Source organism: Cyprinus carpio, chromosome A25 (genome assembly GCF_018340385.1).
Source record: "Cyprinus carpio isolate SPL01 chromosome A25, ASM1834038v1, whole genome shotgun sequence".
NCBI lineage: Eukaryota > Metazoa > Chordata > Actinopteri > Cypriniformes > Cyprinidae > Cyprinus > Cyprinus carpio.
The window spans coordinates 16,587,089-16,599,698 of record NC_056596.1 but is presented as its reverse complement, the minus strand read 5'-3'; the positions used below and the strand labels follow the sequence as shown (position 1 = coordinate 16,599,698).

At 37.7% G+C, this 12,610-nt stretch overlaps 2 protein-coding genes and 1 long non-coding RNA gene across 5 annotated transcripts in view; all 3 read left to right on the top strand.

Annotated features, from left to right (window-relative positions):
• The window catches only part of LOC122135632, a 584-nt gene extending 269 nt beyond the window's left edge, over positions 1 to 315 (top strand). The window contains exon 2 of the long non-coding RNA XR_006153635.1: positions 1 to 315. This exon is cut by the window's left edge and continues 35 nt beyond it. This is a non-coding gene — a long non-coding RNA (uncharacterized LOC122135632).
• A 3,238-nt stretch (positions 316 to 3,553) lies between these two features.
• On the top strand, positions 3,554 to 5,426 carry LOC109084297 (translation initiation factor IF-2-like). The gene is made up of 4 exons (XM_042715931.1): positions 3,554 to 3,658; positions 3,747 to 4,724; positions 4,892 to 5,020; positions 5,289 to 5,426. The coding sequence occupies exons 1-4, from the start codon at positions 3,554 to 3,556 to the stop codon at positions 5,424 to 5,426; spliced, it is 1,350 nt and encodes a 449-aa protein (XP_042571865.1).
• Positions 5,427 to 8,044: 2,618 nt separating this feature from the next.
• Positions 8,045 to 12,610, top strand: part of LOC109084381 (ras association domain-containing protein 8-like) — a 37,987-nt gene continuing 33,421 nt past the window's right edge. The window contains exons 1-2 of one of the 3 annotated variants that reach the window (XM_042715730.1): positions 8,067 to 8,190; positions 8,286 to 8,346. The gene's annotated coding sequence lies outside the window, so the exon portion shown is untranslated. Of the gene's footprint in view, positions 8,191 to 8,261; positions 8,347 to 12,610 lie in introns of all 3 variants that reach the window. The other 2 variants (XM_042715729.1, XM_042715725.1) reach the window with 2 other exon arrangements.

The window sequence follows — 12,610 nt, the reverse complement described above, 5'->3', positions numbered from 1 at the left end:
CACAGATATCATGTGATCACTGACAGACTGCAGATCTGTTGGAGCATGATGTCAGGTGACTGTGATTGTGAACTCTGATCTCCAGCAGCACAGCTTCATCTCTGGTGGATCGCTAGCATGTCTGCTCTTGTAGGTTCAGTGTTTGCAGACGCAGGTGCAGGACTGTTATTCCACGCGTCTCTGAATGATTTTCCACAGATGACAGACAGATAACCATGTTGTTCTGACAAACACCGCATCATTTATCTGGCCACAGTCTCCACAGGCTCCGAGTCTTTTAACCGGACAGAATTTTGTACGATTTTTTTGTGCACATCCAGATATATGATGTTAATAAAGGCAAATGGAGAACGGAAAACAATCATTCTTATTCCATATATGTGGTTTTAAGGATGTAGTTAATGTATTTCAGACTTTATTAACAACTAATATTTACAAATGATGTAATCTGAAATGCCATATATTATAATAAAGAAATAATATACACTACAGTTTAAATGTTTAGGGCTAGTAAAATTGATTAATTGATTGATTTATTATATTAATGCTTCTATTCAGCGAGGGTGCATTAAATTGATCAAAAGTGACAGTAAAGACATTTATAAACTTGCAAAGTATTATTTAAAATGAATGCTGTTTTTAACTAAGAATCCTGAGAAAAAAAAAGAATCAAAAAATATGAACTACAACTGTAAAAATATGAATATATGTATGAGAATATGAAGTACAGCATTGATAATAATCAGAAATGTTTTCTTGTGCAGCAGATCAGTATATTAGAATGATTTCTGAAGGAATGTGTAACACTGAAGACTGGACTAATGATGGTGAAAATTCAGCTTTACATCACAGAAATTAATATTTTTGATATATCTGAATAAAAAACAGATCTTTTAAACTGTAATATTTTTTTCACAATACTGTTTGTACTGTAGTTTTTAATAGATGCAGCCTTTATGAGCACAAGAGACTAAAAAATATATAAAAATCAGTCCCCAACTTTTGAGCGGTAGTTCAATATATATTTTATATACATTTTATAGCCTATATATTTATCCAATTTATTTATTTTGCAATTGTATATGTAATTACACTACAGAAATATACAAACGTGTATGTCTGTAATGAAATTAATAATAAACTCTGGAAAAAGTCTTTGATAATCCCTAAATATATATCCAAATTAAAAACCTAATAAAAGTAAGTAATTATGTCTGAAAACACTGTTCTTAGTAAGTAGGGAACACACGAGCTGTATATATTTATAAATAGGGCTGTATAGGCATCTAGTGCCTACACTGGTTTTACAGATGATTTTATTTTTTCCACCAGGTGACACTAATCTGCCTCAAGTCAATGGATTTTTAAGTACTTCTAATTTTTAACTTAAGACTATAGGGTATTCTATAGTCTTTGACTGTACACTGCGCATCCAGTCATGAAAGCAATGACTGTAAAATGCGCTCAAATAAGTGAGAACAGATGCTGATTATGACCAAATACACTTATAAGTACATATTTTTTTCAGCGCATCCCGTACAGAGATTCAATGCGCAATGCGTATGGTTGCCATGACAACAAGCCACGCTGGCTGCTGCTCCCTGCTGTCATAAAGCCCTTGAATATTATATTTATTTCACGAGTTTATGTAATAAAATTTATCTAACATTTCTTTTTCTTTTTTTGAGTAATAATTGTAATATTTAAAGCTTACGTCATTATGATCGCTGCATTCCATTAGAACGTTCGGTGGCGCGTTTACGGGGTGCTGCGGGGGCTGCAAGCCCCCCTCGTCATAGATCGCCCCCCCTGGTGGGGGGCTGTGGATTAACCTAATTTGCATTCCATTAGAACGTTCGGTGAGTAGGCTACTCTATAAATATGAGTGCAGAGGAATCAGGCATTTTGTAGCGAGTTGTGGCGAGTTATCGTGAGTATACTTTTTACAATTTGGACACCTGAATTTTTAATCAATGTTTTCATAACTTGGAGAAAAATATGCTCTGTGCTACACAGTGGAGGTTTGTGTGGAAAGTTTCAGATATGTAAATTAGTAATGATCAAGACAATAACTATTATATATATTTAATGATATTGATATAATGATATTTAATGATGCATTATAATCTCTCTATAAACATAACACTTTTCAGTATATTATAACAGAACAAATCTTGTGGTGCCAAATCAAGAGTATGACCATTTTAAATTATTACTCCCGCCACCACTCCTTCATTATGATTAACTCTGAAAGCTGATACTGAAAACTTTGATAGTTTAATATTACCTCTTACAATGATTAGATATGCATGTAAAAGGGGGTATATACTTTTACATTATGAGCATCTGAGTTATGCACATTAGTTGGTAAACAGTGTATGATGGACCCCCACTGGGCATACACTGTTTTTAAAAATAATAATAATAATAACTTTAGACAACCAACTTGCAGGCTCTTATATGTTTACTCAACTCAACTGTTTCCTTTCTGTTTTTCTGTCACAGTGTTTACAGATAGAAAGACAAAGTCAGTGTATTGTTCACTTATTTGGATCTTCTTTTATCATTACATCGAACATCAACATGAGTTTGTTAACCATCACCAAAAGTTTTCCCGAGAGTACAGTGCAGTCCTCATCTCCTGAACTCTCAGATGAGCTCACCGCTGCCCTCGCCGCAGGGCGATGGTGGGCAATAATGGAGGTTTCTTCTCCTATATCTGAAGAGTCTGAGTATGGGGACTTCACCTCAGTGCAGTGGTGGGGAACAATGGAGGAAGGAGAAACTTCATGCCCCAAGTCTCTGGTCTTCAGTGGTGAATCTGAGAAGGCTGAGTCCCCGCACTCAGGCTTCCCAGCTGCAACACTGAAGACCAAGGAGCTGTGGAGGCAGAAGAAGACACAGGGTGCACCCGTGCCTCCCAGGTCCCAACAGGGAGCACCTGTGCATGCAAATACCAAGAAGAGGGACCACACCTCATCCCTGGTCTTCAACTATGCATCTAAGAAGGCTGACTCTCCACACTCAGGCTTTACAGATGCAACAATGAAGACCACGGAGCAGCAGAGGAAGTGGAGGCAGAAGAAGCCTCAGGGAGCACCTGTGCTTGCTGAGTCTGAGAGGGCTGAGTGTGGGGACTCAGAATTCTCTAATGAAATACTGAAGACCACTAAGCAGGGGAGGCAACAGCAAAGGAAGTGGACCGAGAAGAAACCTCAGGTAGCACCTGAGCCTGCTGGGTACCCGCAGGGACCATCTGTGACCACTGGCTCTCAACGAAGAGGAAAGGTCATGATCCCCGAGCATCTGAGGCAACATCTGCTTAGGGCCGCTTCTGAACTGGAAGCACCTGTGCAAGCTAGGTCCCCACAGAGAGCACCAGTGCCCACAGCATCTCCTCAACACACACCCATGTGCACCAAGTCTCTACAGACAGAAGCTATGCCTGCCCCAAAGGTGCCAAAACCAAAGATCCCTGAGCAGCTGAGGCAAGAGCTGCTGGCCCAACGCCCAGAAGAGACCCAGGAGAGGCAAAGGCTCAGATACTGAGCGGATGAGTCAGGAGTTGCTGCAGCTGTCGAGACCTGTTCAAGGAGCACCTGCACCCAACGAGACCCCAGAGAGGCAAAGGCTCAAGATACCTGAGCGACTGAGTCAGGTCAGTTGCTGAGCTGTCGACTCGAGCCTCTTCTGCAAGGACACCTGCACCCAACGAGACCCAAGAGAGGCAAACAGCGTCTCTCAAGATACCTGAGCGACTGAGTCAGGAGTTGCTCAGCTGTCGGCCTCGAGCCTCTTCTGTTCAAGGAGCACCTGCACCCAACGAGACCCAAGAGAGGCAAAGGCTCAAGATACCTGAGCGACTGAGTCAGGAGTTGCTGCAGCTGTCGACTCGAGCCTCTTCTGTTCAAGGAGCACCTGCACCCAACGAGACCCAAGAGAGGCAAAGGCTCAAGATACCTGAGCGACTGAGTCAGGAGCTGCTGCAGCTGTCGGCTCGAGCCTCTTCTGTTCAAGGAGCACCTGCACCCAACAAGACCCCAGAGAGGCAAAGGCTCAAGATACCTGAGCGACTGAGTCAGGAGCTGCTGCAGCTGTCGGCTCGAGCCTCTTCTGTTCAAGGAGCACCTGTGCCTCAAAAGACCCCAGAGAGGCAAAGACTAAAACTCCCTCAGCCGCTGAGGCAGGAACTCCTGCAGGTTTCGTCTTGTGCCTCTTCTGAGAAGGGAGCACCTGTGCCTCAAAAGACCCAAGAGAGGCAAAAGCTCAAGATGCCTGAGCGACTGAGGAAGGAGTTGCTGCAGCAGAAGCATCAAGCCTCTCCTGTACAGGGTGCTCCCATGCCTTCCAAGTCCCCACAGGAAGCACCTTTACCTGACAGGAACCCTGTGCATGCCGGGACCCCACAGGGAGCAGGAGTGTTTGCAGAGGCACTGTCCGCTGAGCCTCTGAAAGGAATAACAGTTCCCTCCAGAACCATGAAGACAAGAAAACGGAGGCTTGCTGAGCATCAAAGCATTCCTGTCTCTGCCACCCAGGCACTACCCATGCCCTCCAGGACCTCAAGCGTGACGCCTGTGCATTCTGGGACCCTACAGGGAGCACTTGTGACCAAAAGTTCCCCACAACAGGGATCAAATCCCAGAATCACTGAGCAGCAGAGGCAGAAGCGGAGGGAGCAGTGGAGACAGCAGCAGAGACAGCGGAGGCAGCAGAAAGCATCAGTAAGTCCCTTCCATCTCTTGTTTTTACTTATTTTCAGATTTATTCTAAAAAATTAAACCCTTCCTTCACCTAAGCTACTATGTTGTCTGGGTCGTCTATCTGAAATTGTATTACATTATATTTCAAATTGATAAAAAGATAATGATAATGTCTGTTCCTTCAACAGGACAACGTCGATGTGTGTGAGCCGCCTCCACAAAAAAAGCTGGGTGTGGAAATCGAAAAGGTGCAGCTGAAGCTCAAACTGGGGAAGCATCAAGCCCCAAAGCCCAGGACCCAGCTGACCCTGAAGATGGTTAGTCCCTTAATCTCTCAGTTTTACTTAGACATATTTAAAAACGGAAACACTAAAGCTAAAGTTTTCTAAACACTAAAGTTTTCTGCGTCTTCTATTTAAAACTGTACACATTATATTTCAATATAAGTTAATCTGGGATGAGCACCATGTCCTTTACAATTCATAAACCCTCCTTATGATAGAAGCAATATGTCTTTACACTTTTTCTTAGAATCACTCATTAAATCTGCTCAGTGTTTCATCATCATGTCTGTCCCTTCAACAGGATCATGCAGCTGTGGGTCAGCAGTCACCTCCAGAAAAAAAGCAGTGCATGGCAAACAAAATCAAAGCCCAGCAGTTGGGACCAAGCGGCTTAAAGCATTTATGTAGCATATTCATATGTTTAATTGAATATTTGTAAATATTTATTATTAGTATATATTGTGTTTGTACATATTTGATATGATTGTATGCATAATAAAAAATAAAATATAAACTTTGTATTATTTATCAATTGATTGAAGACAGCACATCTATTAACACTTTAAGCCAATATATCTTTAAATATGTATTTATTAATATATATTTTTATAGATTACTCTATAAAATAAACTTACAATCTGTTTGTTTGATCAGCAAACTGTACTGCTGCCCACTGGCTTCCATTGTATGCACAAAATACCACTGGGACATTTGTAAAATATCCTCTTTTGTGTGTGACTATTCAGAGCTGCTTGATTTAGAGCTGTTCTTAGAGCTTCTCTCTCTTTGCTCAGGATCCTTCACTTGTTCAGCTTCAGGTTTTTTGGTTTCTGCTGCTTGATGGCGACACCTCTTACATCTGATTTACAATAGGCCCAGTGCTGCTGAAGTGACATTTTTGTGTTAATTTGTGTTTTGAGCATATGACAGTAATGTTTGTTTTGAACATAATCTTATAAGCTGACAAAAGATTGATATTTTGTGCTGAAGATTAGAGCTCAGGGTTTGGTTGTTGGTGGCTACATAAGATAAATACCACATAATATCTTATTTGTTTATTAAATTTACATGCAAAATATCTTACATTAAGCATGTGGTATGTTAGCTGTTTATTTTAACCGAAAAACACAAAATGAATTGGTTCCAAAGCCACAACTCAAATAGTTGTAGCAACTTTTATTTATTTATTTTTGAGTAATAAAATTATTAAGTCCTCAGCGTAGTTAATTTTTTGTTGTTGTCGTTGTTGAGCCAACTCATTATTTTTTCATGTGCATGCTGCTCATTGTCTGTGTTTTTACCACAGAAGTGTACAGATTAAAAATTAAAGTGCTTGCTGACTAATGTTTGTGCAATAATGTAAATGAAATCTCTTAATCTTTAACCACCAAATCTTTCAAGCCGTTTCAAAAGGGTTTCAAAAGATTGAGATCAGCAAAAGATGCCACCGTTATGTTACAATATTAAAATATAAAGGATCATATACATGTCACAGCAAGAGCTGTGTATGAAAGGTCTTACTAAAATATATAAAATTATTTCTGTTGATTGCAATGTTATAGAGGAATCATGTCATGAACCATTTTTTTCTTGACATAAGAGGTCATTACAACATTGCAAATATTTATATATATATATATATATATATATATATATATATATATATATATATATATATATATATAATATATTCCTAAATTGTATTGTTTTTACTACAATAAAATTATTGAAGTAATAAGCTGAAAAATATTTATTGATAACAGATTTAATTTCACCTTTAAGTTTGGCAATAAGTAGCAGTTATAGAACATGAATTAATTCAACTTCTATATTTTAAAATTACACCAAACAGACAAAAACACTTTATTATAATTAACGCCACATTTAGCTTGGGAACAGAGAATGTTTCTTCATGCATTTAGTAGCTTAGTAGTTCACCTTTAAAGGGGTCATATGATGCAGTTAAAATTTTTCTTTTCTCTTTGGAGTGTTACAAGCTCTTGGTGCATAAAGAAGATCTGTAAAGTTGCAAAGACTAAAGTCTTTATAAAAAAGAGATATTCTTTATAAAAGTAAAGAGTCAACCACGCCCTCCTAAAACGGCTCGTTCTAACACGCCCCCATATCTCTACATCACTATGTGGGAAGATTTGCATAACGCTGCCCAGATGTTCACGCAAAGAAAGAAGGCGTAACGTTTATTCTCGCTGTTGCTGCCGCTGACATGGTGTGGAGTCGCTGTGTGGAAGCTACTTTGTTTGGCCTTCCAAAAGAGGACACGAAGTTGTATTTCAACACTGTTCCAGAACAGTTCAACACAAATATTCAGATGTGTGCAGCACATTTTACTGTTTCCTGAACCAGTAGCCTACAATGCGTCTGTGCACAAAGGCTGTTTCTATAAAGTTGGGCAGTTCAAACTTTGCAAGGACAGTCTGCCGCTTCTGACTCACAGTCTGTAAGTAGATTTTTATATTTAAAGAAGAATTTGATGATGATTCAAATGCAAGGTTTGAGCTGTGTAGAGTAGTTCTTGTTGTTTGTCGTTTCTCTGATCACAAATGCAGACATGGTTTTACGTTTACGCAGTGCGATACGCAACGCATAAAAACACAGTATAAGTCATTATAATCGGTAATTATGTGCCCACTGGATGCAACAAATGCCTAATTCCAATTTGTAATATTTTTTTATTCTCATCGTCCCATCACACAACAACACAGCATCAAAGTGTGGGGAATAGAATAACATTTCCGTCACACGCTTGAGGTATTCGGCCAATCACAACACACTGGATAGCTGGCCAATCAGCGTATGCCTCGCTTTTCAGACCCATGAGCTTTGTAAAAAAGATTTGTTTCAGGCGGGGCATAGAGGAGCATCAACAATGTACATTATGTGGAAAATAAGGTATTTTTTTAAAACCACATAAACACATTGCATTACACCAAATACACCAAATAATGTTCTTTTTTTTAGCAACGTCATATGACCCCTTTAAGATGAACCATACACACGCGACACCGATATCGACGCGACGCACGCGTAAGATAAGTCTTTGATTGGTCAACTGGCGTCGACGTCACACGCGCGTCGCGTTCACTCTCAGCGTAGGCTGGTTGCGGCGTCGTGTCGCTTGTTTAGAGGACATAAACGGACGAAATAGCATGCGAAAAAGTGCAAAGAAATGAAGTGCGTTAGTGGTAAGTGTGAATGCTCATTCTTAAGTTGGTATAATAGATGAATTAAGTTTGTACGTCTAACAAATCTACAGCTAAACGCGTCTTTGGACGCTTAGTGTGAACACCTGACAGGAATCTGAACATCCACTTCAGACACTAAATTCTACTTGACACCAGGTGGGTAAAAATACTGAGAAAAAAACCGGTTCACAAAAGTGCGAATCCAGTTCTGAGAAAAGCTGCAGTATTTGTTTGCTTTGATATTTTGTTATAATGCAGTGGCAATCGTTTTTATTATTATTATTATTAGTAGAAGTATTTATTTCTGTATTGTTTAGGAAATTAAACCCGTACGTTCATAGATTCATCTGGACTTGACCATCCTCTCAATGCATTTTTGTTTCATACAGCAGACTACTGTATATCTAAAAGTGTGCTTGTATCCAGTGCTGAGGTGAGCCAGAAAGGCATGTTAACTACAGTTCACATGAATTCATATGAGTTCATATCTGTGTTATGTGCATACAGATGACCATCACTGTCATTCAGCTCATGTGTGCTAATGATAGCAGAGTCTTGCTGGAGCTGTGATGTGATGTTTTGTGTCATTTCAGATGTGCAGTCATTATTTGCATATGTGGCAAGTTATTGATGTAGAAATGACATCTTTGAAAGACTGATTGAGTAGTAATTTTGACAGATATGTTTGAAATGATGTACACTCACGTTTGTGTCCAGAAAAAGCAGTTTTAGTGAACATAAGTGTGGTCCCCCTTGTGCCGGTCACCACCCGAAAGCTACTTTTATCTTTTTAACACTTATGTAATTCGATACATATGGTTGCAGACTAAGCTTATGATGGGTGACCAATTCAACCAAAAGGGTGTTTTGACTGTTGTTAACAGAAAAGATAACTGTCCTAATATAAACAGTTTTTTATTTTACTTTTAAGTTGCACTTCAGATTGGCTGTGCAAATCCTAATTTGGTCTTGGCTAAAATATATATATATATAACCAGTTTAAAAATCTCATTGTGCTTTATTATCACGAAATCTTGGATTTGATCTATTTATCCGCTTTCTTTTCAAGTAAAAAAAAAACAAACAAAACAGAGGTGCAGTCAGTTTCACAAATACAAAACCTGTGCTAACTGAAGGAAAACAAGTAGATAATAAAAACACTGAATTCAGTATTTGGTAATAATAAGCAATTTTATTGTAGTTTATTTATTTATATTATTTATATATAGCTAGCAGTCTGATCAAATATTTAGCCAAAGCAAGAGATAACAAATCGTGGCTAAATTACTTGTGGTTTCTGTTGTCATGATGAAAATGGAAGCTCACTTTGAGTGCACTGCATTGTGGGATATTACATGCTGTGTGTTTTAGGCTATATTACACATTACTGCAGGTGTATACAGGAAATTCTAAATCGCATCCAAAATCAAAGTTTTTGTTCACATAATATGTGTGTGTACTGTGTTTATTTATTATGTATTTACAAATGCACACACTTGTATGTGTATATATATTTAAGAGAAATGTTATATTTATATATTAAATATATTTATATGCAATATAAATTATATGAATATAAATATATACATGTAAATATTTTCAAAATATATACTGTATTTGTGTGTATTTATTTATATATATATATATATATATATAATATATATATATATATATATATATATATATATATATATATATATATATATACACACACACACATAATAAATATACACAGTACACGCACATATATTATGTAAACAAAAACTTTTATTTTGGATGCGATTAATTACGATCAATAGTTTGACAGCACTACAGTGAACCTTTTTTGCCCTAGAAATTTTACCGAAATGATACAAATGTGACTACCATGACTGCATCTTCAAGGAAATAGTTGACCCAAAAATGAAAATTTACAGAAAATGTACACATCCTCAGTGCATCCAGGATGTAGATTAGTTTGTTTATTCATCATAAGAGATTTGTAGAAATGCTGCATCACATCACTTGCTCAGCAGTGGATGCTCTGCAGTGAATGGGTGCCGTCAGATTGAGAGTCCAAACAGCTGATAAAAACATCACAATAATCCACAGTCCACCAGTTAACATTTTGTGAAGTGAAAAGCTGCTTGTTTGTAAGAAACAAATCCATCAAGGCATTTTTAACATCAAACTGTTGCTTCTGGCTAAAATAAAGTCCTCTATCCATAATATTAAAAACTCGTCTCGTTTGAATCAGGAGAGAAATCTGCACAGATCAAGCAATGTTTACAAGTGAAAACAGCTCTAAACAAATATGTGAGTGGATTTGATGTGAGAGACAACAGGGGATGAACTTTTTCACCGGAGGAAGAGTTGTTATGGATTATGGAATCTTTTAGCTGGAGGGTTTAAGGTTAAAACACATTAATGATGGATTTGTTTATTTCAAACATGCAGCTTTTCTCCTCTCAAGTCATTAATTAATGGACTGGAGTGGTGTGGGTTACTTGTGGATTATTGTGATGTTTTTATCAGCTGTTTGGACACTCATTCTGACGGCACCCATTCACTGCAGAGCATCCATTGGTGAGACACTGACGCAATGCTACATTTCTACAAATCTTTTCAAAATGCACCGTGGAGTTCATACTGATGTCTAAAAAAAATGCCAAACAATCCCCTTAAATAAATTTGGGGATTTCTTCACAATTCCATTCATAACATAGTGAGTAATTTTGTAATATTTCTTCACAATTCCATTCATAACATAGTGTTTCACAATTCCCATGATGAATTCCTTGATTCTTCTGGATGACATGGGCTAGTTTTTGGCTTTCATGGGAATCAAATAGTGTCGGTCTCTCTCTCCTGCAGAAGCTCTTCACAGTGACTCATCTGTCCAGCTGCTGGATGCATCAAGAACAAAAAGCGCTTATGTACCAGCTGGAGACAGCGCATACTACTTCACAGGCACCAGCTTCACATCACATACACACGCATGCTTTTGCCTTCCGAGTTATGCTTCCGCTTTACATTTCCCATGAGAAAAATATGCTGGGAATTACTTTATTAAAATTCCTGAAACGCTATCTTTTATTACTGCTTTGCGTTATATGTTCTCCTCTTTGAAAAGGACAGTTCAGAAGAAAATAACGAGCAGTTCAAAATATTTTGAAGTGGTATTCTTTCCTTATCAAGTCAGTTTCGGCTTACAGAGCTTCATAAAAGGAAATGCGGGCGTCTTTGGTATTTCTACTATTTTTAAAAAAAGAAAACCAATACTATTAAAGGAATAATTCACCCCAAAATAACACCTCTTTCATAATTTACCCTTATGTCATTCCAAAGCTATGTGACTTTCTTCCATGGAATGCAAAATATCCTTAATTCGTTCAAAAATACATACAAATGAATCCATACTTATAACCTCTTCTACAAAGAGAATGTTTTCCATTTTTGAATTAAAATACATTTTGATATTTGTTTTTTTTAGGAGTATAAAGTAAAAATGTCAGAGTGATGAATGATATAATAATTAAGAAAAGTTGTTTCTTTAAAAGGATGAGTTTCATGGGAAAAAAACTCGGGGGCTGTTCACACAGAATAGGCTTTTGTGTTCCACCGCGTGACTTTTCCATGTAAATATGAGCTTGTTGATGGATTTCTTTGACCACTGCACACACGTATCACATATTTTGCAGTGTATTTGCCCCACATCTTGCTTTTTAACCACAAAAACACATTCTGTGTGAACGCCCCTTAAGGGTTTTTTTGCATTCCACTGTGCTGCTTTTCCAATTGTTTCTCTATGTAAACACATGCTAGATGGGCGTCTTGGACTGTTGCATTTGCAGTACTCAAGTTAAAAGATGTTTAACTTGTAAAAAATGTCTCCAGACCTTGCTTTTTTCATTTGGCTGTCCTGCATTTTTAATGCCAGAATGAGTTCTTTGTGAAAGACCCCTAAGTAATTTAGAATATATTATAATATAGAAAAATAAGCAGGGAAGCTGTTTTGTTGTTGTTTTGTTTGTCAAATTACGATCATGTGGTGCAACAAATGTGTAGAACATAAGGGGTTGAAAAAAAAAAAAACACCAACAGGAAATGATATCATAGAAAGCTCACCTGCAGACCCGCATGACTGTGTATTATGATAAGTACCTGTATGATACTTTCACCTGTTCATTACAGACCAATCATGTCTCTTCAGAGGATGTGGGTTAAACTGCTCAATACATATGGTTTACTTTTACAATGTCTTTTTGTACTTTTTAATGCATGAAAGTTGTGGTTGCTTTGCTTGGACTTTCAGTGGAGTACAAATTAAAAAAATGAAATGGGTTTGGAACAAGGGCGAGGGTCGGTAAATGATGACAGAAATGTTCTTTTTGGGGGATCTATCCCTTTAAAAACTTTTTAATATCCTGGTCATTGCCTG

Bases quoted from the DNA above. Each gene is read 5' to 3' on its own strand.
- LOC109084297 (XM_042715931.1), top strand. From the start codon at position 3,554: ATGAGTCAGGAGTTGCTGCAGCTGTCGAGACCTGTTCAAGGAGCACCT. The intron at 3,659-3,746 runs GTCAGTTGCTGA...GCGTCTCTCAAG, and splicing joins TACCTGAGCGACTGAGTCAG to ATACCTGAGCGACTGAGTCA. The intron at 5,021-5,288 runs GTTAGTCCCTTA...TCCCTTCAACAG, and splicing joins CCCAGCTGACCCTGAAGATG to GATCATGCAGCTGTGGGTCA.